General features: G+C 39.7%; 3 protein-coding genes across 8 annotated transcripts in view; 1 reads left to right on the forward strand and 2 right to left on the reverse strand.

The window, feature by feature from the left end:
- The window catches only part of LOC135336225 (uncharacterized), a 37,771-nt gene extending 29,552 nt beyond the window's left edge, over window positions 1–8,219 (forward strand). For all 5 annotated transcript variants that reach the window (XM_064531971.1, XM_064531974.1, XM_064531975.1 and 2 more), the window contains 16 exons: window positions 56–264; window positions 626–834; window positions 991–1,336; window positions 1,648–1,893; window positions 2,617–2,988; window positions 3,278–3,433; window positions 3,647–3,766; window positions 3,935–4,057; window positions 4,264–4,389; window positions 4,781–4,897; window positions 5,307–5,447; window positions 5,698–5,807; window positions 6,072–6,163; window positions 6,571–6,715; window positions 6,979–7,154; window positions 7,711–8,219. In XM_064531971.1, coding sequence (XP_064388041.1) covers window positions 56–264; window positions 626–834; window positions 991–1,336; window positions 1,648–1,893; window positions 2,617–2,988; window positions 3,278–3,433; window positions 3,647–3,766; window positions 3,935–4,057; window positions 4,264–4,389; window positions 4,781–4,897; window positions 5,307–5,447; window positions 5,698–5,807; window positions 6,072–6,163; window positions 6,571–6,715; window positions 6,979–7,154; window positions 7,711–8,068 — 3,046 coding nt within the window. In that variant the 3' untranslated portion in view covers window positions 8,069–8,219. The remainder of the gene's footprint in view (window positions 1–55; window positions 265–625; window positions 835–990; window positions 1,337–1,647; window positions 1,894–2,616; window positions 2,989–3,277; window positions 3,434–3,646; window positions 3,767–3,934; window positions 4,058–4,263; window positions 4,390–4,780; window positions 4,898–5,306; window positions 5,448–5,697; window positions 5,808–6,071; window positions 6,164–6,570; window positions 6,716–6,978; window positions 7,155–7,710) is intronic.
- Window positions 8,220–8,274: 55 nt separating this feature from the next.
- Window positions 8,275–13,500, reverse strand: LOC135336234 (uncharacterized). The gene is made up of 8 exons (XM_064531988.1): window positions 13,086–13,500; window positions 12,951–13,033; window positions 12,696–12,840; window positions 11,957–12,120; window positions 11,722–11,901; window positions 10,700–10,747; window positions 10,111–10,647; window positions 8,275–8,653 (listed from the first exon to the last, which is right to left on the reverse strand). The coding sequence occupies exons 2-7, from the start codon at window positions 13,002–13,004 to the stop codon at window positions 10,462–10,464; spliced, it is 777 nt and encodes a 258-aa protein (XP_064388058.1). The 5' UTR covers window positions 13,005–13,033; window positions 13,086–13,500; the 3' UTR covers window positions 8,275–8,653; window positions 10,111–10,461.
- A 4,564-nt stretch (window positions 13,501–18,064) lies between these two features.
- LOC135336233 (uncharacterized) lies at window positions 18,065–23,396 on the reverse strand. Of its 2 annotated transcripts, XM_064531986.1 has the most exons (9): window positions 23,236–23,396; window positions 23,092–23,173; window positions 22,838–22,982; window positions 20,477–20,631; window positions 20,239–20,424; window positions 19,598–19,654; window positions 19,402–19,549; window positions 19,143–19,264; window positions 18,065–18,479 (listed from the first exon to the last, which is right to left on the reverse strand). In XM_064531986.1, the coding sequence occupies exons 2-9, from the start codon at window positions 23,143–23,145 to the stop codon at window positions 18,273–18,275; spliced, it is 1,074 nt and encodes a 357-aa protein (XP_064388056.1). In that variant the 5' UTR covers window positions 23,146–23,173; window positions 23,236–23,396; the 3' UTR covers window positions 18,065–18,272. The 2 variants fall into 2 exon arrangements, with proteins under 2 accessions (XP_064388056.1, XP_064388057.1); XM_064531987.1 differs by lacking the exons at window positions 22,838–22,982; window positions 23,092–23,173; window positions 23,236–23,396 and adding an exon at window positions 21,905–22,217.
- Between the last annotated feature and the right edge of the window lie 1,762 nt (window positions 23,397–25,158).

Raw genomic sequence — 25,158 nt, forward strand, 5'->3', positions numbered from 1 at the left:
TCATTAATTAGTGCTTTTCCGAAATTATATTTATATAATACACCATTTCCCGTAGGTCTGGAGCGTTGCTAGGAGACCGTACATCTGGCAGCGATGCAAGTAGTAGCTCTCTTCTGCGATTCAATCCATTTTCTCAGCAATCGGATTATCTAGAGTTCGACTACAATTTCCAAGAGAGCTGCTGTAAGAACAGTGACATGTGTCAAGAGTACACACGTCTGCGCCCCAGTCATGACTGTAGCTCGTATAGGCCTCAACGGAGAGGTATGTATAATTATGATTGTCATTATGGTATTATGAGCGGCCGCTGTTATACAGCAGTGCTAGAAATGATTTTTTATTGACTGTATATATGGTCAAATGTCATTTGTGCCTGGTCATACTGACTGGACACATGCATGGTCATTCTAATTAAACGTCCGGTCAATGACCAATGGCTGTGAGTAATTTCCAACACTGATACATACGTAGAGAGAGTGTTACTTGCATACATAAGTGAACTCACGTAGTACGTAATTACTATATTATAGATTACTCTGATGGTAAAACTTTCAAGTTCATAAAACTTGTCACTAATTTTAATTGTATATAGTCGTACCTTAATAATTATAATTATAACACACAGGATGGTTTTGGGGTGACCCTCACGTCACTACCCTTGATGGGGATGTGTTCACCTTCAATGGCTGGGGGGAGTACAGCCTCCTCGAGTTTACTACCGACACGACCGCCTTCACATTTCAGGGACGAACAGGCAATGTCAGTGACTCTGAACGCTCTGCTACAAAACTGATAGCTTTCGCTTTTGGTGTGAGCACCGAGATGCGCGTTCAGGTGAGTAAGAGTTTCACAACTTGAGCAGAGATAATCTTACTTTCTTTGTCCCTTTTAAGTTGACGTAACTTGTCTTGAATTCGTAGCCATAGGATTGTATAACTACTATTATGATACAGTACAGTGTGTTGTCAACCTACTACTTGTCCCTAATAGGTGGACGTAAATGGCGATACTGGACTCACGGTGTTATTTAATGGAGACGACATATCAGCAAATGTGTCAAACACGAATGATAGTTTCACAATCGATCAGCTGTCCGTTTCCAGGGAAAGCGAAAATTCCTTGACAACTAGTTTTGAAAACGGGATTGGGGTCACTATTACGGCTTCGTTTGAAATGTTGTCCTTTGTACTGTCAATGCCAGAGGAATTCCAGAACGTGACCCGAGGGCTAATGGGAAATTATAACGGAGATCCTACGGACGACATCGTGTTTAGGAACGGAGATATGCTCTCTGGAAACGTGTCTGACAGGATGATACATGACTTCGGACAATCATGTAAATATAAATACATGTACATTAATGTGTATAGGCAGGCAGCAACCAGATAAATGGGCAATTTGAACATATGCGTAGTACGGTTGCGAGTTTTGTAAAAAGTACACGTACGTATGTCTTAAGCTATAGTCCAATCTATTAATTCTAAGTCACCAATAATGCTATATAGCCTTCTCTCTTCTCGATCTCTCTTCTTGAGATACATGCATAACTGCATCAAAATCAGTACATGGCATGGCGGCGTGCCTCGGTTATAACTTTAATCCCAGCTGTAATTGTATTCACTCTTATATCTACGTGTGTACCCACAGGGGAGATCAGTGCACAAGATTCCTTCTTCACATACCCTGAGGGAATGTCTGCAGCTGACTATTCTTTTCCCAATCACGAGCCCATATTTGCGGATGAAGCGGCGGACAGTGTTCCACAAGATGTGCTCGATGCTTGCGGTGATAATCAAGAGTGTATCTTTGACGCTATTCAGACTGGAAACCTGGAAATTGGCATGGAAACCTTGACTACGAACAATGGGAATATTGATGATCAGAATCAAGCAAGTAAGTGCAGTACAGTCTGTAAGCAGGTCACCCTCTATAATATATACAGCCGGGCCCAAAGTCTCTCCGTAGCATGTGTTTGGACCTGTGTTAGCAGGCCACCCTCTATAATACAGCCGGGCCCAAAGTCTCTCTGTAGCATGTGTTTGGACCTGTGTTAGCAGGCCACCCTCTATAATACAGCCGGGCCCAAAGTCTCTCTGTAGCATGTGTTTGGACCTGTGTTAGCAGGCCACCCTCTATAAAATACAGCCAGGTTAATGGGCCCCAAAGTCTCTCCGTAGCATGTGTTTGGACCTGTGTTAGCAGGCCACCCTCTATAATACAGCCAGGTTAATGGGCCCCAAAGTCTCTCCGTAGCATGTGTTTGGACCTGTGTTAGCAGGTCACCCTCTATAATACAGCCAGGTTAATGGGGCCCCAAAGTCTCCATAGCATGTGTTTGGACCTGTGTTAGCAGGCCACCCTCTATAATACAGCCATTTAATGTTAATGGGTCCCGAAGTCTCCATAGCATTCATTTGGACCTGTGTTAGCAGCTCACCTTTTTGTTATAGCCACTGTTGTCTGCTTAGTCCTAAGGGTGCCGCAATGATAATCTCCCAACTTAATACCAGCTGCCTATAATGTTAAGTGCATGTATACAGTACTTACGAGACTCAGTCGCAGATATTTCGCTCATTTTGATATGTTGTGAGCGTATCTGCTGTATTTTTTCCACAGGCAACAGCCCCCCACTAATCACGGGACCAAACATGCTCCGTCTTGATGTGGGCGTCATGGCAATCCTCCGTTTCAACGTATCGGATGATAAAAACATGTTCAACGTCACGGTTGTCGGCGGTCTACCAGAAAACTCACAGCTAACACCGACTGTTATGGATGGGTACACGGACTACGAGTTCGACTGGACACTATCGACTGTGGAGTCAGCGAGATCGATCATGTTTGAGGCCAGAGATGAACTTAATGCGAGTGCCGTACTGAATGTGCAAGTGCAGACCTGTGCCTGTATGAATAGCAGTGACTGCACTATTGAGGGCATCGCTGACACAACTGCTAGTAGCATTGTTCTCAACTGTGAATGCTCAGAAGGTGTGTTTTAAATGTGTAGCATGCGACTGGTGGAACTGGCCTCTGTGTGCGTGCGTGTGTGTGTGTGTGTGTGTGTGTGTGTGTGTGTGTGCGTGCGTGTGTGTGTGTGTGTGTGTGCATGTGTGCGTGTGTGCGTGTGTGTGTGTGTGTGCGTGCGTGGGTGCCTTTATGCTAGCAGATGTTACTGTAGGCCTATAGCTAGTCAGTCTAGCTATATTTACTGAGTATATAGCAACTGCATGGTGTACTGGCCTATATAGTGTGTATGCACTTCCTATTTATCTTACAGCCTGGATGGGAGAGTTCTGTGAAGAGGACGTCGATGGTTGCATGGAGTTCATGTGTTTTGATGATGTGGCTTGTACCGACGTACCGGCTCCAGGAGTGGGGGCGGCGTGTGGAATGTGCCCTGATGGATACGTGGGCGACGGAGAGAAGTGTGAAGGTGTGTGTTGTGTGGATACATAGTTTCCTTAATATCTGTTGATGAGCATGGAAAATTGTACAGTGTCAAGACAAAATGTACATGTAGGTATACAAGTTGTATTTCTGCAAGGCAATAGACTATAAATACATGCGTACTAGCATTAACAAGTCATCAACTACTTGAGGGTGTGTCCCTTCCCGTGTCATCTATCTATTGTCACGTGACATACAGATATCAACGAGTGTACGAACGGTACGCATGGATGCTCTCAGATCTGTAACAACGTTCAGGGCTCCTTTGAGTGTCTGTGTAATGAAGGTTACAGGCTCGCCAATGCAACATACTGTGAGGGTAAGTACACCGATGCAGCTTATATACTTTTGTAATTTTGTGTAAAGCAAAAAATAATCTTTATACAAGCTATTATGGGATCTAATTAATCAACAAATTACAATATTATTGTGGCCTACATACAGGGTGTAGTACTATTTATCATGATGTCATTGTTTTCCCGGACAGATATCAATGAGTGTGACATGTTGAATGGTCGCTGTCACCAAAACTGTACTAACAACGATGGTGGTCACAGCTGCAGCTGTTTCGAGGGTTACGAGCTGAGCAACGACAATCTAACATGTACAGGTATGTACGGAAATCAATGATGTATAATTTATAGTATAGTTCTCTGTAGTTTATGGAATATTTCGTGTACATACAAATCATGTGCACGTGCCTGCATGTTTGCAGATCGAACACGTACTGTTGTTTTGATGCTATATACATGTATGTCTCAAATTTTGTATCTTGTTATAGTGATGATGTAATTTATTTTAACTTGTTCCCTATAGTGCTACCAACTTTCGTGTGCCCAGTCAACAACACCTGCTCACAGAACTGTGTAAGTCTCTTAGGAGTGGAGACTTGTAGCTGTAACCAAGGCTACCAGCTCGCCACGAACAACCAAACTTGCTCGGGTAAGTGCATGGGTCAGGCAGGTGCTGGGTAATCCTCTCAGTAGAGTTTAAGATATGGCTGTTTTACTTTTTAGACGAGTGCTTTAGTACAGATCGATACTTGACTGCTAATCTGAGGTAGCAAAATATACTTTGCAGTATTTATTATGGTTGTGAGGTGTACATGTACATAATTATGTTAACTTTTATTTAGTATCAAGATGACTAAAAACTAGAGAGATGGTTCTCTATTTGAATTAAGGCTGCACCTATATAATTATCTCTGTACTTGTATATAATTATAGCTTTAATGTAATGTATAGTTATATAGTATGAGAACTGATTATTTGTACACGTATATACGTAGCTCTTCTAAAGTAATGCTGTTATGATTGTGCATGCATGTATGCAGATGTGGACGAGTGCCTGGAAGGTCCCTGTGGGCAAGGATGTAACAATACAGATGGAGGCTTTGTATGTTACTGCAGAGACGGCTATACACTGCAACCGGATGAAACAACATGCATGGGTACGAACAACCACGATTTATGTAACTCTAATTTTAGCATAAGTAGACATATAGCGGTGCATGTGCAATGTAACCCCTACATAACGACCTGTATAGTAAACACATTTATAAAGGGAATATATATAATTATATATAAGTTCATTATTTTGGGACCTATACCCTGTATATTAATTGGGGTATAAATGTTCGTGGTTTTCGCTGATTAACATGTACTGCGAATGTTTATACCCACGAATTTAATATTGCATGCATGCATGCTGCAGAAAGGCTGCTATTCCGCAAAAACCTTTCTATATCGGTCATTCTGCGTATAAATTTATACCCTCGAAATAATTATACCCGCTATACGGTATTTATTTAGTTGATAAAATAATGTATAATGAGTATATGACACATGCATCCATTGCAGACATTAATGAATGCCTGGTGTCGGCTATGAGTGGTGTTACTCTGTGTACCTCTCCCATGTTCTGTGTTAACATGCCTGGGGATGCGGGGAAGTACTCCTGTCAGTGTCCGGAGGGAACTATACAAGCCGGAAACACGTGTGGTATGTGTGGGTGTGTGGGTAGTGTCTGTAGTAAGTGTGGGTGTGGGTGTGGGTGTGTGGGTAGTGTCTGTAGTAAGTGTGGGTGTGGGTGTGTGAGTAGTGCATGTGTGTAGTATGTGGGTAGGTTAATTAGTTTGGGTGTGCGAAAATTAACTGTCAAGTAATTTTTCTATAATTATTATGACGTATAAATTGTAATTATTTTCATTTTCATTAACTCTTTTCACATTTGTTGCCTCCTTTCCTGTAGTCATGCCGACCACGCCCCCACCTACTATCGTTGTGCCAACAGGCACAGTTCCATCTGCGTTCAGAGATAATGCCGTTGTCATCACACTTGATGGCCGAACAGCTGAAGAGGTACAGTGTATATATGTACATGTACGATATAGTGTGGGTGTGTGTGTGGGTGGAGTGAATAATTAATTATTTGTTTATTATGCCTATAAAAAATAATTATATCAACAAAAATGACAACCTCATTTTGAACCTCGTTGAGTCTTTGTTTGATATCAACAGGGTATTGAAAAAGTAGTTTACCTAGCAAATGAAAGCATCGCGGGTGCTGATGCCTCAGTGGAGGTGTCAAAGCTACATATATAATCATTTTTCTTTCCCATCCAGTTTGATGAGACCCAAAGACAGATGTTCCGAGTCTCAACTGCAAACGCTATCAACGCGTACTGCAGAGAGAATCCCTGTACTTTTAGCAGAAAGTAAGCTTGTTATAATTATACTTGCACGTAATTAACAATATCTGAGGCTAATCAAATACCAGGGTGTCATACAGGGGAGGGGGTCCAGGGTGTCATACATCCAGGGAGGGGGGGGGTGCCAACGGTAATCCCAAAATCCACGTAGTCGACACATTTTCAGGAACATCAACAGGGCATTGAAAAATCAATTCACCTACATGTATATATAGCAAATGAAAGATCTCCCCCCTCTACTGCAAAAACACCCTGAAAGCATTCTCTTCATTTAGGGATGTCAGTTTCAATGCTCTATATTGTGTGATAGCTAGATGATACAAAACTGTGTGGGTGGGTATATCAAATTTGGAAACTATGAGTGATTTTAATTCCCTTTCTATATATTCATATCTGGTTTTTGTGCTTTCCAGGAGACAAGCAGCCACGGTAACAGCAGATGATGTAATAATCGAAAACGTGCGTGACAATAACGCTGGCCACTTGACCTTTGACATGTACGTCCAGAGTGGTGGTTCCGCTGCACTGCCTGCATCAGCTGTACAAGAGGCCATCGAGGTGGGTCAATTAGGGTACCCATATCAGTGTTCGTACAAAATGTAGGTAAAGATATTGAATTTTTAGGCCTAAATACAAACATCACGTACGTATAATAATTATAAGTCCATAACTTATGTTTTTATTATTGTCATATAAGCAGTCTATCTTAATTTTGCTCTGGAATAACATTCTTTAATATACGTATTTCTAACATATATCTAACATATATAATTATACATATCTTTCAGCGTAAGTTGATATTACACTCTCATCTCATACAGGAAAACCCCAATTTCTTCCCGGGCCAGATGGTGATGGTGGAACCCCTCGAAGCTCCGCCCACTACCATGCTCCCCATACCAGTGGGTCTGAGCACGGCCGAGATCATCGGGATAGCTGTTGGGTGTGCTGTGGGAGGCATTCTACTCATCGTGCTCATCGTTGTCCTCATTGTCTGGTGAGCTATGCACAGTCACAATATCAGGAGTATATGTTATCAGTCCATGCACTTAGGAGCAGAGTTTTGGCTGTTACGTACCTTATAGCGGGTAATTTCCGGAGGACAAAATATTCGTTGTTTTTTCATGGTTGAAGCTCTGACCACGAATATTTTACCCACGAATGAAGCGACCTTGCCTACCTTTACCTGCAGTGCAAGCAGCAACCACGAAAATAGTATCCATGAAGTGACTAAAATTAATATTGCTCAACCATGAATGTTTTGTCCCCCGAAAATTACCAGCTACAGTACATGCATGCATGCAGAGGTGGCCTTTGTTGAGGTTTTTTGTACCTAAATTGTTCTTGGGGACCTGGTCCTGGGCTTTTTATCATAGTTGGCCTTTCTTCTGAGATATTCTATTGTTACATTGATTGCAGCATTGTTTTCCACTTTCTGTATAATTATATATCTGCCGACCAAGTACATTTTACATACTGTATAGCATAAACACAAAGCTAGTTACACTACACCCACACACACACTCATACGCCCACTCACCCCACACACACAGTATCATCCGTTACCGTCACAAACACCAAAAATCAGTCAACTTCAGCTACGGTATCGAGTATGACAATCCAGTTGCCGATAACGACGACGACATCGAACCAGCCAACACTCGTCCTATGAATGGGGTTGAAATAACAGTTGCTGCTCCTGACATCTACGTCAATCCTGGAGACCTGAGTGAACAAGCTGAAGAAGAGCCCAAGGCAAAAGAAGCAGCTGTTACTGACGAGATAGCTGAGAGAGACGAGGGTGCATCAAATTCAGACCGCTCAATGCAGAGCTTGATTCTCAAGTTCGGAGATGATGATGATAATGCCAGTCAGCATTCTACCGAGAAAGAAGAGCTCACTTCTCTCTGAACAAACTGAACTAACTGATAATAATTATGTGACTCAGTTTTTTAGCGGAATATTTTAGAAGGTAGAAGTATAATTCGATTCATTTTAAGCTGATTTATTTTATTTGCTTTTGTCATTAATATCAAACTATATAATTATCCTTGTGTTTTGATTTCCAATTTAATTCTTTCTTACTAGCATCTGAAGAAATACTATAATTTATGAAGTACCAATCAAAATAATTATATATTTTGTAGTCAGCTAATTATCTGGGGCAAAAAATATTCAGCTATAATACTACTAGATTCTTCTACAATTTACAGCAGTTCAATATGACTATATTTATTATAACAGTCATGTACAGCTAGTGCCTCATAACTACATTACAGCAGCATCATGTTAGGCTAACACTTGATGAATAACAAACGATGTTGCCAATCTTTTCTCTGTAGTTGCTGTGACATTTTTAAGTGGATCGTTGCCCAATGTCAGATAGTTATTCTGACGACCAGTAGTATTCTGATGACCAAGCTCACAGATGATCGTCTGCCTATCGTTCGATGACCGTGATATCGCTTCAAATTGAAATGTTGGAGGACGACTGACCTGTATAATTATGCCGGATATTTATTAGACAGATTTTGCTCATATTAAATAAAAATGCAGGCACATGCATAATCAACAAGATGCTTGTAGAGCGTGCGTTGAGCTTCATCATTGCATAGTGGCAAACTGTTAGTGGTGCGCTGAGGAATGCATAACACATGCAGTATAATTAGACCATTTAGCAGGTCTATTTCGAGGGTATAAAAATGTTTGTGGTTTTCGCGAATTAGGCACGTACCGCGAATTTAATATCGCATGCTGCAAAAAGGCACTATTCCACGAACATTAAACCCGCGAAAACCTTTCTAAAGGCATTTCCGCAAACATTTATACCCTCGAATACAGTACACCACAAAATAATAGTTGCGAACTATAATTATAGGATCCCTATTAATGAGGTGAGGGCGGTGGGACTATTTGCATGCAGGAGTCGGGAAAGCACAGGAACGGTACATGCAGAGAGTGGGAAATTATCTATCTCACATAATTGTTATACCTCGGTGCGCATGCGCAAGCGAGGTATACGGTAGTGTGTTTGTGTGTGTGTGTGTGTGTGTGTGTGTGTGTGTGTGTGTGTGTGTAGACTGCTACAGCTGCTCAAGGATGAATCAAGTGCAAGTAAGAGTTTCTATAGGCTTCTAGTCATGTTTACTTGGATTTTAATTCGTGGATTTGCAAAATAATGCTTCGTTCTCGAGTTATGCCTAGTTTTGCTTACTTGGAATGCCATTGCAGCCTTTTCAGAAGAGTACGTATAGCCAAACTTGTTTACCGAATGTTGCTACTCTACTTAGTAATTAGCTCTGCACTAGAACGCTAGCTGCAAGAGTGAGAAGAGAGCTCCAAGGCTCTGCAGACGGCAGCCATTAATTCTAGACTTGAACTTTTGGCATCGATCGTTTTTAACAACAATCATGGTTTATCAACTCTTTGAGTTTGCATGCACGATTGTGACTGCTATTAGTAGCTTTATGTTATGTAGCTTTGGCATCTCCACCGAGGCATCAGCACCCGCGGTGCTTTCATTTCCGTAGTTTTAAAGTGTTTGCAGCCACCAATAGCTAGAAATTCTATATACCGTATATAGCGGGTATATTTCGAGGGTATAAACTTTCGCGGAATGACCGTTATAGAAAGGTTTTGCGGTGCATGCTTAATCAGCGAAAACCACGAACATTTATACCCTCGAAATATACGAGCTATATAGTAGAATAACTAACTATAGATCTACCCATGAGTTTGAGGAGACTGCAATGGCAGATAATAAGCTCAATCCCCTTCCTCTTTATCAATGGCAATGGCCGTCAAGGTAAGCAAATCTAGCCATAACTCGAAATCCACAACCAATAAAACCTTGCTAAAAGCCTATAGCTCTTATATACCTGTTCTTAAATTTTAAGTGTGGAAATTCTTCCTTTGCAAAAAATAACTAAATCCTACCACTTGCAATTTCATACCTTATGAAATATTACTGCTGAGGTTGCTGCAGGTTGTCAACGTTTTTCTTGTCTTTTTTTCTTGTCAGTTCTCTACAAAATCTTTAAGTAGCCTTCTGCAAGCTCTCTTGGTGTTCTAGAGTCTTATATATTTCTTTATCTTTCTAGCTGTTTTCTTTCTCTTAAACTCGTCTTCAACTGGGAGAACTCAATTTTGTTGCTACGCATTCTTCTGGTTGATAAAGCAACCGCATGTTGCGCATGCGCAGTTTCTGCATTTTGGTTGCCAAGCAATAAATGCATTATCCCATGGATACTGATGATTATCACTCGTCCGTGCCTATAGTAACTGTCACAGACTCGTGATAATCTTCAGTATCCATAGGATAATATCATATTTTCACGGAACTCACAGCTGAGGGGAATTGGTTCGGTATCAGTAAAGAAGAGCGAGTCATCAAAGAGTGTCTTATTACGAGTATCCGTTTTTAGGAAGAATCCACTTCCAAGTTGTATGACAACTTGAACAGATCCATATTGTAAGAGTAGTTGAGCCAGCTGTAAAGAAATTCCGATGAAATTGCTCAAAATAATTACTGAATTATTTTACCTGTGACGCTGTGAGTGCTGGTCCATAAGTGACTTGTTCTACACCAAACTGTGTTAATTGGCAATACAGAGAGCATGATTATACTGTAATAAGTATATAATAATCGGTGCCATGATGAGGTGATGGCACTATAATAATTGCGAGTAAAATGATTTAGAAGCCGCCCAAAGGCATTGATTTAGTATCCCGAGCGTAGCGAGGGTACTAAAGTGGCTGAGGGCTTCTAAATCACATGGACACCGACAAAACAGTGTCTAACTCATTTATAGTGTGCATGCGCAAACAAACATTACAATTACTTGACAAGGTATACTAAGTCCCATAGTAGTATAATTATACCTACTCTGAGGCACTTTTCCCATGTACTTCCCATGTATATCTTATCAACAAGTGTCTATTTTATGTTATTTCTGCGAATGAGAGTGAAATCGTGAAATATTGTACTCACGGATAATTGGAAAATGCAATGAACCTCAGACCGCACGAGAGTAATTACCAACGCTATGAATAACATTAATTAAGAGCTGCAACAAGTAAGTCGCCAAACTCTGTCAGACATCGAAGAGGTAAAACAAGATTGATTCAAAAACTAATTGCCCACTCTAACAGATCAATGGCCATGCATTCATGTACATGCATGTATAACAACTAACTAACTAACTGGTCTCGTTCCCAGGCCAAGATTTTTCGTTCTATATAATTATAAAAAAATAGCATGTTGCCACAAAGGCATAAATATAACTATATAACAAGCATTTGTCTATAATTATTATGCGTATAGCACGAAATGTTTGTGGAATGGCCTCTAAAAGCATTTTATTGCACAATGTTCGCACAATGACTGCTTACCGGAATCCACATGCACCTTTAAATCTTTGCATGTTATAGCTAATCAGTTAAAGAACAATTTTCGTGGACTTAATTTCGTGTATAGGATTGCTAGCCCATGAAATTTTCAAGGGGCTTAATTTTCGCGCTATAATTATGGTACATGGATTATAGTCTTTATATACTTTACTCACCGAGAAGCAATAGCAGTTGTCTGGTGAGCTGCTCTCTTCAGCCACAATGGTACCTGACTCGGGCTTCAGGTAGTAGGTCACGATGTTGCCTTTGCTGTTGATTGCAGTTGTGTAGAGAGCAAACTTTGTTTCTGAATCAGTATTCTTGCAAAGCTTGAACAGCTGGCTTTGGTAAAACATCTAATAATTATTATGATCAATGTTATTATTTTGACTCTATAATTCAATAATGTACCTCTTCTGACTTCTTATCAAACCTCACAGCTCTCTTCTTCTTCGATCCGAAAGTTTCGTCAGTCATGACTTTGAGGTAGGTATCTTTGACCACAGGGTTTGTGATAACATAGCCGTGTTGATCGCTGTCTCCCTGCTTCTCCAACTTGACCATCTTCATCACAACTATATTAACAGAAAATTGCATGCATCTCTAGTGGGGGGGAGGGTACATATAATTATGTGGTCCAAACTGTATAATTTATGTCAACACACTATTTTTACATCTGTTAGAGGGATCAATAATTACACTGCTAGTATACAATACTACATACGTAACTGTAAATCATCCTTTGCCTCGGGGCTTCGAGGATTACTATAATTATACGTTAAGGTTATACTATTAGTATTTATAGCGTTATCAGATTCTTCTCTACTAATTAATTTTTGGCGGATTTGTAGCAAATTCATTAGCACAAAATATGTATATAAAGTATGAATCTCTTAATAAGGTTCAGAGGAAAAAGGGTAGCATATAATTATACTGTCAAACAGCACATTTTCATTAGAATAATTAATGATTAATGAGATTCATAATAAATTTTTTTTGAATGCGTTTTATTATTAGCACAGACTTAATTTAGCGTTAATTACAACTAAAATCGCTCTATAATTAAAAATTTTAATGTATAGCATGACATACTAATTATTATATATACCATCTAATGTATATAGCATGTAGCTAACAGTCATAATTATACCCGAGGAACTCTTGCAGTTGTCTGTTTTGGGAGGAGGGTACATCAGCCCATGGTTGTCAGAGCTCTCATAACACAGATACTCCTTCCCCTTTACGTCAACTTCAATCTTGAAGAAGGGTGCATCACTAGCTGCTCTTGTTTCAATCTGCATGCATTATTATCATCAGTTACAAAAAACAAAGCTATATAATTATAGCTACAACTAGATACAACACAACAGTTGCTATTACATGCATTTTGTTTGATTTGATTTACCTCGGGTTCTGTTAACATCGTAACATCCTTGACACAGTTCAATGGGGTTGCCATGATAAAATTTGCTTTTGAGAATTTGTGGACTACAATCCGATGTCACAAGTTAATAATTATTATAGGTAATTGTATTCTTACCTTATAGCTATACTGTATTCTTGGTTGAGTTGTAGAAGTCACCAGTTTCACAAGTTGTGCAGCTATGATCAAGTTGTGTAGCTATAATTATATCATTAGCAGTTGAGTACCATATAGCATGTAATTTTCGTGGGGCAAAATATTCGTGGTTTTCGTGGTTGGAGGTCTGACCACGAATATTTTACCCACGAATGAAGCGACCTTGCCTACCTTTACCTACAGTGCAAGCTCTAACCACGAAAATATTACCCACAAAATGTCTCAATATTGCTGAACCACGAATATTTTGTCCTCCGAAAATTACCCGCTATACGGTATTATGGGATACTTTAAATATGTAACTACATGGTAACACTGAGTCTCTGTCACTGATAACATAGGAAGTGAATGAATACTGTCACACCCTTGTGTAGTGGTGTCACGCAATTATCCCGTGGTTTAGGGCGTGCCGGTGCAGGTCACACAGGAGTTTGTCTATAATAACAATTATTGAAATACTAGTACAACTCCAAAGGTCGGAGGATACAGGGATACCGTATATCTTCTAATTTATCGGACAGCAAAAAATAATTATTTTGGAAATTGTCCGGGTATTATTGGCCACAAAGCAATTGCTGAGTCATTAAAGATGGCGGAATTGTCTAGGTAAGAGAAATAGAGACTGAGAGGTCATCTGCCTCGTGGAAGCAATCACAAATCTGAGGAAGCGCTTTGTAATCCAGGTTGTAGTCGTTTGGAAACCCTGTGCAGAATGTCCTGGAGATGGCTGTACTTGGAGTAAATGCTGGGCAAGAAACTTACTTACTTACTTACTTACTTATAGTCAGTCAGACAAAGAGCGGTGAAACGTGGAAATAGTGCAATTTTTAAAATGAAAATATTCATTCATTAAAATGTTTATGGATTATAAAATGAGAGATAGTCTACAAAGAGAGAAAAGGCTAAATAAACTATCTGTTCAGCCAGTTTCTTGATGTGGCCTTTCCCTGCAGAGATAGAACAGTTTGAACATGAGTCAAAATAATTGAAATATTGCTAAACACAGGCAAACCCACTGCCAATCCTATGTAAAACCTACTGGTTTTACTAATAGGCTGCATGTTTGTGGTATTGACACACACTCAGCCTGTAGGATAATACCATCAGCAGAGCCCATACTAGTGCTGTGCATTTAATTAGCATTACTGTAACAGATAGAAGAAGGAAATTGATTGCACAGTGTACTTAGGTTGTTTATCTTGAGTGTATAGTTGGCTGCGTGAGATTTGTATAGCTCTAGCTTTGAATATGTACATGTATTTTCATGCTGTACTGTGTTTAAAAACCCAGTCAATCATTTTGTGTACCTACTTGTAGAAAAGTAACTAAGTGTATGTATGTATATAGCTAGCTCCTAAACAAACGTCGAAAAACAAAATACACGTTGAAAAACAAAAAAAAACGTTCATTACTATGAGTGATGAGTGGTCACTGTTAAGTGGTCTAATCTCACACGCTTCCCACCTACTAAGTACATGCAATAATTATGTCATGCGTTTGTTTATTTAGAAAATTAGTGCCCAGAATTTCTAAGTAGTGGCTATTTTCAATCTCAATTCAGCACATAAATTTACCTCTTTTTAGCATCATTTTAAAACGGCACCATTTTTTTAAAACCCTCCGTAAAAAACAGCGTCATTTTTTAAAACACATGCACCTCTGTAAAAAAAAACAGCGTCATTTTTTTACTGCTCATTTTGGCGGTGATCACCTCCCATAGCTGCCAGAGGAGGCTGGAACCACTTGACCTTAGCTAATTAAGGTCACTAATTGGATTTATCCAAACTTCTCTTGCAGACTACTTCAAGCCTAGTTTTTAGTGTCTATCAGTTTAAAAATTTTATTTTTGCCAATTTTGCTCATAAGCAGAGATACAATTAAAAGTCTTGCTCTTGTACTAGCCTCGATATCATGAGCGGCTTGTTCTCGAGGTCACTGCATAGCTGGGTTTGAGACTTGTATCTCTGTTTCTGAGCAAAATTGGCGAAAATAAAATTTGACCCCCCTGAAAAACCAGGGTTCGAAGAGATCATGCCCCTTACCTCTTTTGGCACTTTTAAGATTCAAGGACCACGAGACGCTATATTCGCGAGTAGCCAAGGATGTATACACTATACACAAACCCATATATAGCTACTTATCTGACAGTAATAGTACAGTAATAGTATGTGGTATCATACAGGAGCATAAACTGCAAAACTGCACAGTGTATATCTTTGCCACCTAGCTACAAGACTTTGGCATTCCATGTATATACGTGCCGTCATAACTGCACAGTTTTGCCTCTCAACTGCATGAACAATTGTGCACCTGGATGGACTCTCGGTTACGTAATACACTCGGCTGCTCCATATGCGCCACAAGTCCATCCTCAGCACACAGATTAAAATACTATAGCTAGGTGTGTTCTACATGTATAACTATAATTATAATTTATCATTGTTTCCTGCACAACACACAGCTGCATGCATGCACTGTTAAAAAGGATATAATATTAATAATGCTTACTATAATTCTACAGTGGCCTATAGATATAGCATATAGCAGATGTGCGCTTTGAGCTCCATGCATGCAAGTATAATAGGTCCAAAGGGTATAATACACCAGGGCTCTTATATATAAGGCCGCTTTTTTTCGAGAATTGAACATTTATTATAGATAGGATCTTTTAATTGTGCCAAATGCATATTATCCTGACTCAAGTGTGAGCACTCAAATGGCTTACAATAGGCAAAATAGGCCCATTATAATGATTTGGAAAATCACTGAGGCTATATACTTTTAAACAATGATCATTATACGTACACACTTTTTCCACCTATAGTCCGTGGCAGCACCACCAGCTGGTGCAGCAGTATTTATATGCGTAGCTGTGGCAACACTTTTCTGTCTGATGCTGGTAATTATGAATACGATTTGATAACACGTATACATGCAGTGCATGTGGCTAGGCTGTAGCTGTGGCTCTCATGAATATGATTTTTTGGCATTACACTTAGGCCGGCCGGCCATGATTATGCTTTTTATCACCTATTCCTTTTTGTCATGAGAAGGTCTTTATGCAAAAATTAATGTAATGATCTCTACCGCGGGTGAAATTTTGCTCCGCGGAGCCCTCAGTCAAAATTTTCTAATATTTACGTTTCAATGCTAGGAAACCACATCCACAATAGCTTTACATGTGAGAAATACCAGTGTGTGGGAGTTTATCCCAGTTTTAATTTTCGCGCTGCTCTGCCCATTGTTTCAATATCTCAGCTCAATTAATAATTTCGTCTGACAAAAATATTCAGCTATAGCTATACTTACTGTGTTCCTTAACTAATTTGTTGCATTTTGAGTGGGCAGATCAAAGGAAACACTGTGCCAATATCTGCCATATGGCACAGGTCAAGCCTTGAACTGTGCCACTATCTAGATACTGGCATATAGACCTGAAACGGTCCGTTTTATAGTATAACACTGTTAACAGATTCAGTGGTAGGCAGAAAACGTTTTTCATGCGTCTGGTGCATTCCACAGCCGACCACAAGTAGTTGCAAACTAGTTGTCCTACCTAGGAGTGATGTGTACGCGGAAAGGAATGCACAAGGAATGCAACAAATCAGTTATTACACAGCTCACTAGCTCGTGCGCACATCAGAGGAGGTACGACATCCGCGTGTCATCCGCATGTCTTTAACACACACATTCCAAACTTTAACCTAAGGAATGTGTGTGTTAAAGACATGCAGATGACATGCGGATGTCGTACCTCCTCTGTGCGCACATGGGATATATTGGCTCAGTAGTGACTTAGGCCTGAGGGCCGCAGGCCTCGAGGGAAAAGGCACTATACTGAGCCAATATATCCCATGTGGCACTCGTGCATGTGTCACAACTATAACTTACACAACAAGATCCGTATCAAGAAATAGTGTACTGACTGATAATTATAATATTTCATTAGTTACAGGCTACTCTTTAACGGTGGATTAATCTCCCTCAGTTACCCTCACAAGATAATAGCAAATGACGTTGCTCTGCTTCGGTCCCTAGTCATGTGACTTCTTTCTGGTTATCATCATCATAGTCTGGTAGACCCATGCAGGCTCATTAAATAAAATTGTATTCTGTCGGGCTTGGAAGTAATCAAGCAACGGAGGAGGATCGACCAATGATGGAGGAGGATTGACTTATAATTATTATTGTGGCATAAAGTTTACACATACCGATGCATGCAGCTGCATACATGATCAATTAAGACTAGGGCACCATCATTTTTCTGTACATGCATTGTATGGCATTGTGCGGTCATTGAAGAATAAGTGATTATATCTCACCTGCTGAAAACGCACTACTCCATCTGATATATAGCAGTGTTCAAACGAACTTGCAGCCATACATGCAGTCAACACCACCACCATGCACCCTATATATACACCACACATGCACACAGAGCATCATTCACTATAATCATTATAGCCACCAGAAGTCGGTTAACTTCAGCTACGATAATTATATCAAGTATGATAATCCAGTTGCTTGAAGACATTAAACCAGTCAACATGCACTCGTCCTGTGAATGAGGTTGAAATAACAGTTGCTGCTCCTGACATCTACGTCAATCCTGGAGACCTTAGTGAACAAGCCGAAGAAGAGCCCAAGGCAAAAGAAGCAGCTGTTGCTGACGAGAAGGCTGAAAGGGACGAGGGCCGGTGCATCAAATTCAGACCGCTCAATGCAGAGCTTGATTCTCAAGTTCGGAGATCATGATGATAATGCTAGTCAGCATTCTACGGAGAAAGAAGCTGAACTAACTGAACTAACTGACAATAATTATGTGACTCACTTTTTTAGAGGAAGAAGTATAATTCGATTGTACCACGTATTCATAAGCTGATTTATTTTATTTGCTTTTGTCAAACTATATATAATTATCCTTGTGTTTTGATTTCCAATTTCTTTGTTATTACTGAAGAATGCATGAAGTATATATACCAATCAAAGTAATCATATTTTGTAGTCAGCTAATTATCTGGGGCAAAAAATATTCACTAGATCCATTTATATCTTCTACAATTTACAGCAGTTCAATAATGACTATAATTATGTAAGTTTATAACAGTCACGTACAGCTAGTGCCTCATAACTACATTACAGCAGCTGTTAGGCTAACACTTGACGAACAACAAACCATGTTGCCCACGTTTTCTTTGGAGTTGCTGTGACATTTTGCAATGGATTTTCCTGTCGATTGTCGACCAATGTCAGATAGTTATTACCACCAGCAGGTTTAGCGCCAGGCTCATAGATGATCATATCGTACGGTGACTGTGATGGCGCTTCTTCAAATTGAAATGTTGGAGGAAGGACCTGTATAATTATGCCAGATATTTTATTAGACAGATTTTGCTCATAATAAATAAAAAATGCAGGCACATGCATAATCAACAAGATGCTTGTAAGAGCGTGCGTTGAGCTTCATTGCACAGTCGCAAACTGTTTGTGGTGCGCTGAGGAATGCATAACACATGCATGCAGTATAATTATACCGTATACCGTATTACTAGCAGAGTCTCCAAGTATACGGTTTTTTCCGCATTATACGGATTTCTGTCTTCTAATACGGTTATACGGAATTAACTTCCTTACTATACTGTATCTATGCCATTGCAATCTCTTTAAACTCGTGGGTATAATAGTTAGTTATTCTACTTAATAATAAAATAGTACCGTATATATATATATAGCGGGTATATATAATTATTTTGATGGTATAATATAAAATGCTCGTGGCTTCCTCTATTATCTGGCCGTCAAGGTAGCCATAACTCGAAAGTCCACGACCAATAAAACCTTGCTGAAAGCCTATATAGAAGCTTTTACTTGTTCTTAAATTTTAACTGTTGAGCAGTTTTATAAAAGCGGTGATACGCATACGCAACCGGGGCATGTACTGTTTGTTAAAATAATTGTGAGGATTAGGTTTCCTTTGCAAAAAATAACTAAATCCTACGTATAAATTAATTCATTTACCACTTGAAACAATACTGCTGCATTTGTTGTATTCAAATTATGAAAATTCAGAACTTGGCTGGTACATGTGAATGTACTAGGTTGTGTACCTCTTACAGTAGGGGCCGTGAATGTCAGTATACCTATATAACATAACAGACAGTACATGTAAGCAGGTGTACTTAATATATATTATATATAATTATGAATCACACTTGTAAAAATTAATGCTAACGATGCACGCAGGAAAAGGGTATACAATAATTATCATGGAACTTACAGCTGAGGGGAATTGGGAGGGCATTATTAAGAACAATCGAGCTATCAAAGAGTGTGTTATTACGAGTATCCGTTTTTAGGAAGAATTCACTAGAAGAAATTTGTATGACAACTTGAACAGGTCCTGACTTATATAAGAGTTGAGTCAGCTGTTTAAGAAATTCCGATGAAAATGCTCAAGATATGAATTATTTTACCTCTGAAACTGTGAGTGGTGGTCCATAAGTGGGTCTTACTTCAGCATTGCCACCGAACTGTGTTGGCAATACAGAGAGCATGCATGATAATCAGTGCCATGGTGGTGATGGCACTATAATTATTAATTATGAGTAAATAATTATTCTATAATTAATTCAGCATAGCCGTTAGCCTCGTTCCCAGGCCGGTCCGTCTCCAATTGAACGCTATAGGTCGACCCAGGCCGATCAGTCTCCAATTGAACGCTAGGAGTCGACCTATAGCGTTCAATTGGAGACGGATCGACCTGGGATCGAGGCTACATAGCCGTCTGACTGCGCCATTACCTACAACAATGCATGCATGCAGACAGTAACATTGCATGCAAAGCAACTACATAGTGTATAAAGGGGATACATTTTCGCAGGTATTAATGCTGCGAATGAGAGTAATATCGCAAAATATTGTATTCGCGGATAATTACAAAATGCAATGAACCTCAAAACTGCATGCGAGTAATTTACAAACGCTATGAATAACATTAATTAAGAGCCGATCAGACATTGAAGAGGTAAATGATTCAAAAGCTTGTTGCCACAAAATAATTTTGCATCTGTCTATAATTATTATGAGTAATACATGGGAGTCTTTAATTACTCACCCAGAAGCAGTCATAGTTGTCTGGTGAGCTGCTCTCTTCAGCCACAATGGTACCTGACTCGAGCTTCAGGTAGTAGATCACGCTGTTGCCTTTGCTGTTGATTGCAGTTGTGTAGAGAGCAAACTTTGTTTCTGAATCAGAGCTTGTATTCTTGCGAAGCTTGAACAACTGGCTTTGGTAAAACACCTAATAATTATTATGATCAATGTTATTATTTTGACTCTAATTAATAATGTACCTCTTCTGACTTCTTATCAAACCTCACAGCTATCGATCCTAAAGTTTCATCAGTGATGACTTTGAGGTAGGTATCTTTGACCACAGGGTTTGTGATAACATAGCCGTGTTGATCGCTGTCTCCCTGCTTCTCTAACTTGACCATCTTCATCACAACTATATTAACAGAAAATTTCATACACCTCATTTTATTAAAGGGTAGGCCCTGATAAATTATGCTTTTTTTTCACCCATGCATTATTCTATTCTTTAATTCTTGAAAAATGTGCCTATTATTCTCATAAAAAATCCGATTATTCTCTGGTTTTCCCCAAAAATGTGACATAACAAATTAAGACGTATAGAACAACACACAACTAACTCAAGACATAATGAATACTCGCTGAATTGAATTGATCCATAATTAGGCATTCCTAAAAGGGCGGCTGATTAAATATTCACCTTCAGCCATTTTTGCCCATGAAAAACATCGTTATGCAAAACTTAATGTAATGATCTTTACCAAAAATGGACATTGATGCCTATTATTCCTTTAGACACCTATTATGCTAAAAATTATTCCGAGCATAATTTATCAGGGCCTATTAAGGGGGAAGGGTACGTATACTTATATATGTGGTCCAAACTTTAAATTTGTGTCAACACACTATTTTACATTTGTGGTCAATAATTATACTGGTAACTTAAAGTACAATACCAGTGGCGGATCCAGAGGGGGTTCTTTGGGTTCAATTGAACCCCCCTTTAAGAAAGAAGTGAGTGGGAGGCTCAAGCAACTAGTTAGCAAGTTGTTCCTTTCTTACTAGCTTTCACATGCACTTCTCACTTACCTTTAGTCCTGTTAGTCCTGCGAAGCTTTGTCTGTGCAGTTTCAGTAACTATGAAGGCTAAAAACTCTGAGCGAGTGCATGCAGACTGCTTCATGAAAAGTGATGACCTTTTCTTAGGAAAAAAGTCGGTGTGTTAATGCGCATGCTCACTGTTTAGAAGAAGTGACGACCTTTTTTTTAGGTAAATTTAACAGTCCTTGACCCGCTCAGAGCCCTGGAACCCCCCTTTCAAGAATCCTAGATCCGCCATGCATGCACTGAATACTATATATACGTAACTGTAAATCATCCTTTGCCTTGGGACTTCGGGGATTACTAATACATTAAGGTTATACTATTAGTATTTTTAGTGTTTTTAGATTTTCCTCTACTAATTTTGGCGGATTTGTAGCAAATTCCTTAGTACACTATTATTTTGTCCAAAAGATGTAGAAGCTTATATACCATCTAATGTATATAGCTCTATACAGTGGCGGATCCAGAGGGGGTTCTTTGGGTTCAATTGAACCCCCCTTTGAGAAGAAGTGAGTGGGAGGCTCAAGCAACTAGTTAGCAAGTTGTTCCTTTCTTACTAGCTTTCACATGCACTTCTCACTCACCTTTAGTCCTTGTTAGTCCTGCGAAGCTTTGTCTGTGCAGTTTCAGTGACTATGAAGGCTAAAAACTTTCTAGCGTAGTGCATGCAGATTGCTTATGAAAAGTGATGACCTTTTTTTTTTTTAGGAAAAATTCGGTGTGCGCATGCTCACTGTTTCGAAGAAGTGACGACCTTTTTTAGGTAAAATTTAACAGTCCTTGACCCGCTCAGAGCCTAGTTGGGCAGAGCCCGACCGTTCCTAACAGGAGGTAGGGTTTTAAGCCTATGTCAGGATTTGTCTTTGCTGCAACTATAGTTGCAGCCCAATCAAATTGCAGCATTTCTACTGTGGTCTGTGTCACGTCCGGTTGCGCACCACTTCAGGATAATAATATTCATAGAATAAAATGATTATTCATAGCTGCTTATCAGCGTGTTACATAATTCAGCAAAGACAAATCCTGACAAAGGCTTGAAACCCGACCTCCCGTCAGGGACGGTCGGGCTCCGCCCAACTATTCAGAGCCCTTGAACCCCCCTTTCAAGAATCCTAGATCCACCACCAGTGGCGGATCCAGTGCAGGCACAAGGGGCACGTGCCCCCCCATTCTGACCAGCTCGAATAAAACTAGCTCACAAAGTGGGTGTGGCTTAAAGCAGAAATCAATTATTGCAGCATATCACATGCAGACATCTCTAGTTGTAGACTTTGAAGCTGAAGAGCAAGATGATTCCATCCATTTCTGCTATCTCTTGCTACTGTGTATATCATATACTGTCATCAATCAATCCATGATCAGAAAAGCTACACTGATTGAGCTTTAAAAAAACTGTTGACCTTTTTTTATTAACTTCAAACTGCCCCCCCTTTTCAAAATTCCTGGATCCGCCCCTGGCCACTGCTATAGCATGACATGCTATATAGAGCATGTATAGCTAACAGTCATAATTATACCCGAGGGACTCTTGCAGTTGTCTGTTTTGGGAGGAGGGTACATCAGCCCATGGTTCTCAGAGTTCACATAACACAGATACTCCTTCCCCTTTACGTCAACTCCAATCTTGAAGAAGGGTGCATCACTAGCTGCTATTGTTTCAATCTGCATGCATTATTATCAGCAGTTACATGCATGCAACAGTTAATAATTGCTAGCTATAGAGATACAACACAAGTATAGTTGCTATTGCATGCATTTTGATTTGATTTACCTCGGGTTCTGTTAACATCGTAACATCCTTGACACAGTTCGATGGGGTTGCCATGACAAAATTTGCTTTTGAGATTTTTTGACTAAAGTCCGATGTCACCAGTTAGACGTATACTGATATACATGTATATAAGTGTATACTTACCTTGTAATAATACTGTATTCTTGGTTGAGTTGTAGACGTCACCAACAGTTTAAAACTCAAGTTGTGCAGCTATGATCAAGTTGTGTAGCTATATATCATTAGCAGTTGAGTATCATGGGATAATTATGTAATTGTGACAACACTATCTGAGTCTCTGTCACTGATGACATACAGAAAGTGAATGAATACTGTCACACCCTTAAATCAGATAACACACATGCATTGTGAATCTCGTGAATATTTAACAACACCATCATGGGCCGGGCATGCAAGAATAGTCCGACTGCATATATTTAGCTCTCAACAATCTTCGAGTTACAATTATTTCTTCACAGACAATTAAGATATATATTAATTCGTTCACTAAACTTAAAGCATTCCCATGCATGCAACTGTACACATGTTGAGCTACTTACACTGCATATAATCACAGGTCATGAAACAAATACACCGTATACGTACGACATGCTGTCTATACAATGATTAATATACAACCAGGTACTTAATTGCACACAGAGAAAAGAGGTGTGCTGTTTTAGACCCTGAGCGTGTGCTATATTAGCACCGCGGTGTGCTAAACAGTGATTCAGCACACTACATGTGCTGTTTTGTAGGCATAGCATAGCCTACGTGTTGTATTGGTGTGCTTTTTCATGGCTTGTGATTTTGATGTTCGATTAATGTGCTAAATGGACTGTGCTAAATGTAATGGGTGTGCTGAAACAGGTAAACATGCTAATTCAGCACAGTGTGCTGTTTTCAGTACCAAATATAAGGGCATGCAGTACAACAGATGTGCACCTGCAGCTGCATAGCAACAAAGATTTTTTTTTGCTGTTCTTGCAAAGAAGAAAAGAAGTTGAGTTTAGACATGGTTTGAGAGCTGTTTGAAAAAACTGTGGAACTAGATAAGTTTCCCTCAACATGCTGAACAATGCTGTACAATGCTGTACAATGTAATTGCACAGCTATTGTATTGTAGCAGGTGTCGTACAGTACACAAGGGAGCATCTGTACAATGTAATTGCACAGCTATTGTATTGTAGCAGGTGTCGTACAGTACACAAGGGAGCATCTGTACAATGTAATTGCACAGCTATTGTATTGTAGCAGGTGTCGTACAGTACACAAGGGAGCATCTGTACAATGTAATTGCACAGCTATTGTATTGTACCAGGTGTCGTACAGTACACAAGGGAGCATCTGTACAATGTAATTGCACAGCTATTGTATTGTACCAGGTGTCGTACAGTACACAAGGGAGCATCTGTACAATGTAATTGCACAGCTATTGTATTGTAGCAGGTGTCGTACAGTACACAAGGGAGCATCTGTACAATGTAATTGCACAGCTATTGTATTGTAGCAGGTGTCGTACAGTACACAAGGGAGCATCTGTACAATGTAATTGCACAGCTATTGTATTGTAGCAGGTGTCGTACAGTACACAAGGGAGCATCTGTACAATGTAATTGCACAGCTATTGTATTGTGCCAGGTGTCGTACAGTACACAAGGGAGCATCTGTACAATGTAATTGCACAGCTATTGTATTGTGCCAGGTGTCGTACAGTACACAGGGGGAGCATCTGTACAATGTAATTGCACAGCTATTGTATTGTACCAGGTGTCGTACAGTACACAAGGGAGCATCTGTACAATGTAATTGCACAGCTACTGTATTGTACCAGGTGTGTCCACTAATTTTATTCATTGCTTTTCCTTATCAGCATTGTTATTGTTATTGTTGTATCTCAAGTGACTGTGGTTACATGCAATAGTGAGTTTGCCTCCTGTGTACAGATTATTGGTGTTGCGTACGGTGTTGCGTACTCTTCCTCTTGGTCTTACCTGTGTTATATGACTCTTTCTGTAGCTAGAATTCTTTGCTTTCGGCTCATGTACTTTTTCATGCACTGGCATT

This window comes from Halichondria panicea, chromosome 5, assembly GCF_963675165.1.
Source record: "Halichondria panicea chromosome 5, odHalPani1.1, whole genome shotgun sequence".
NCBI lineage: Eukaryota > Metazoa > Porifera > Demospongiae > Suberitida > Halichondriidae > Halichondria > Halichondria panicea.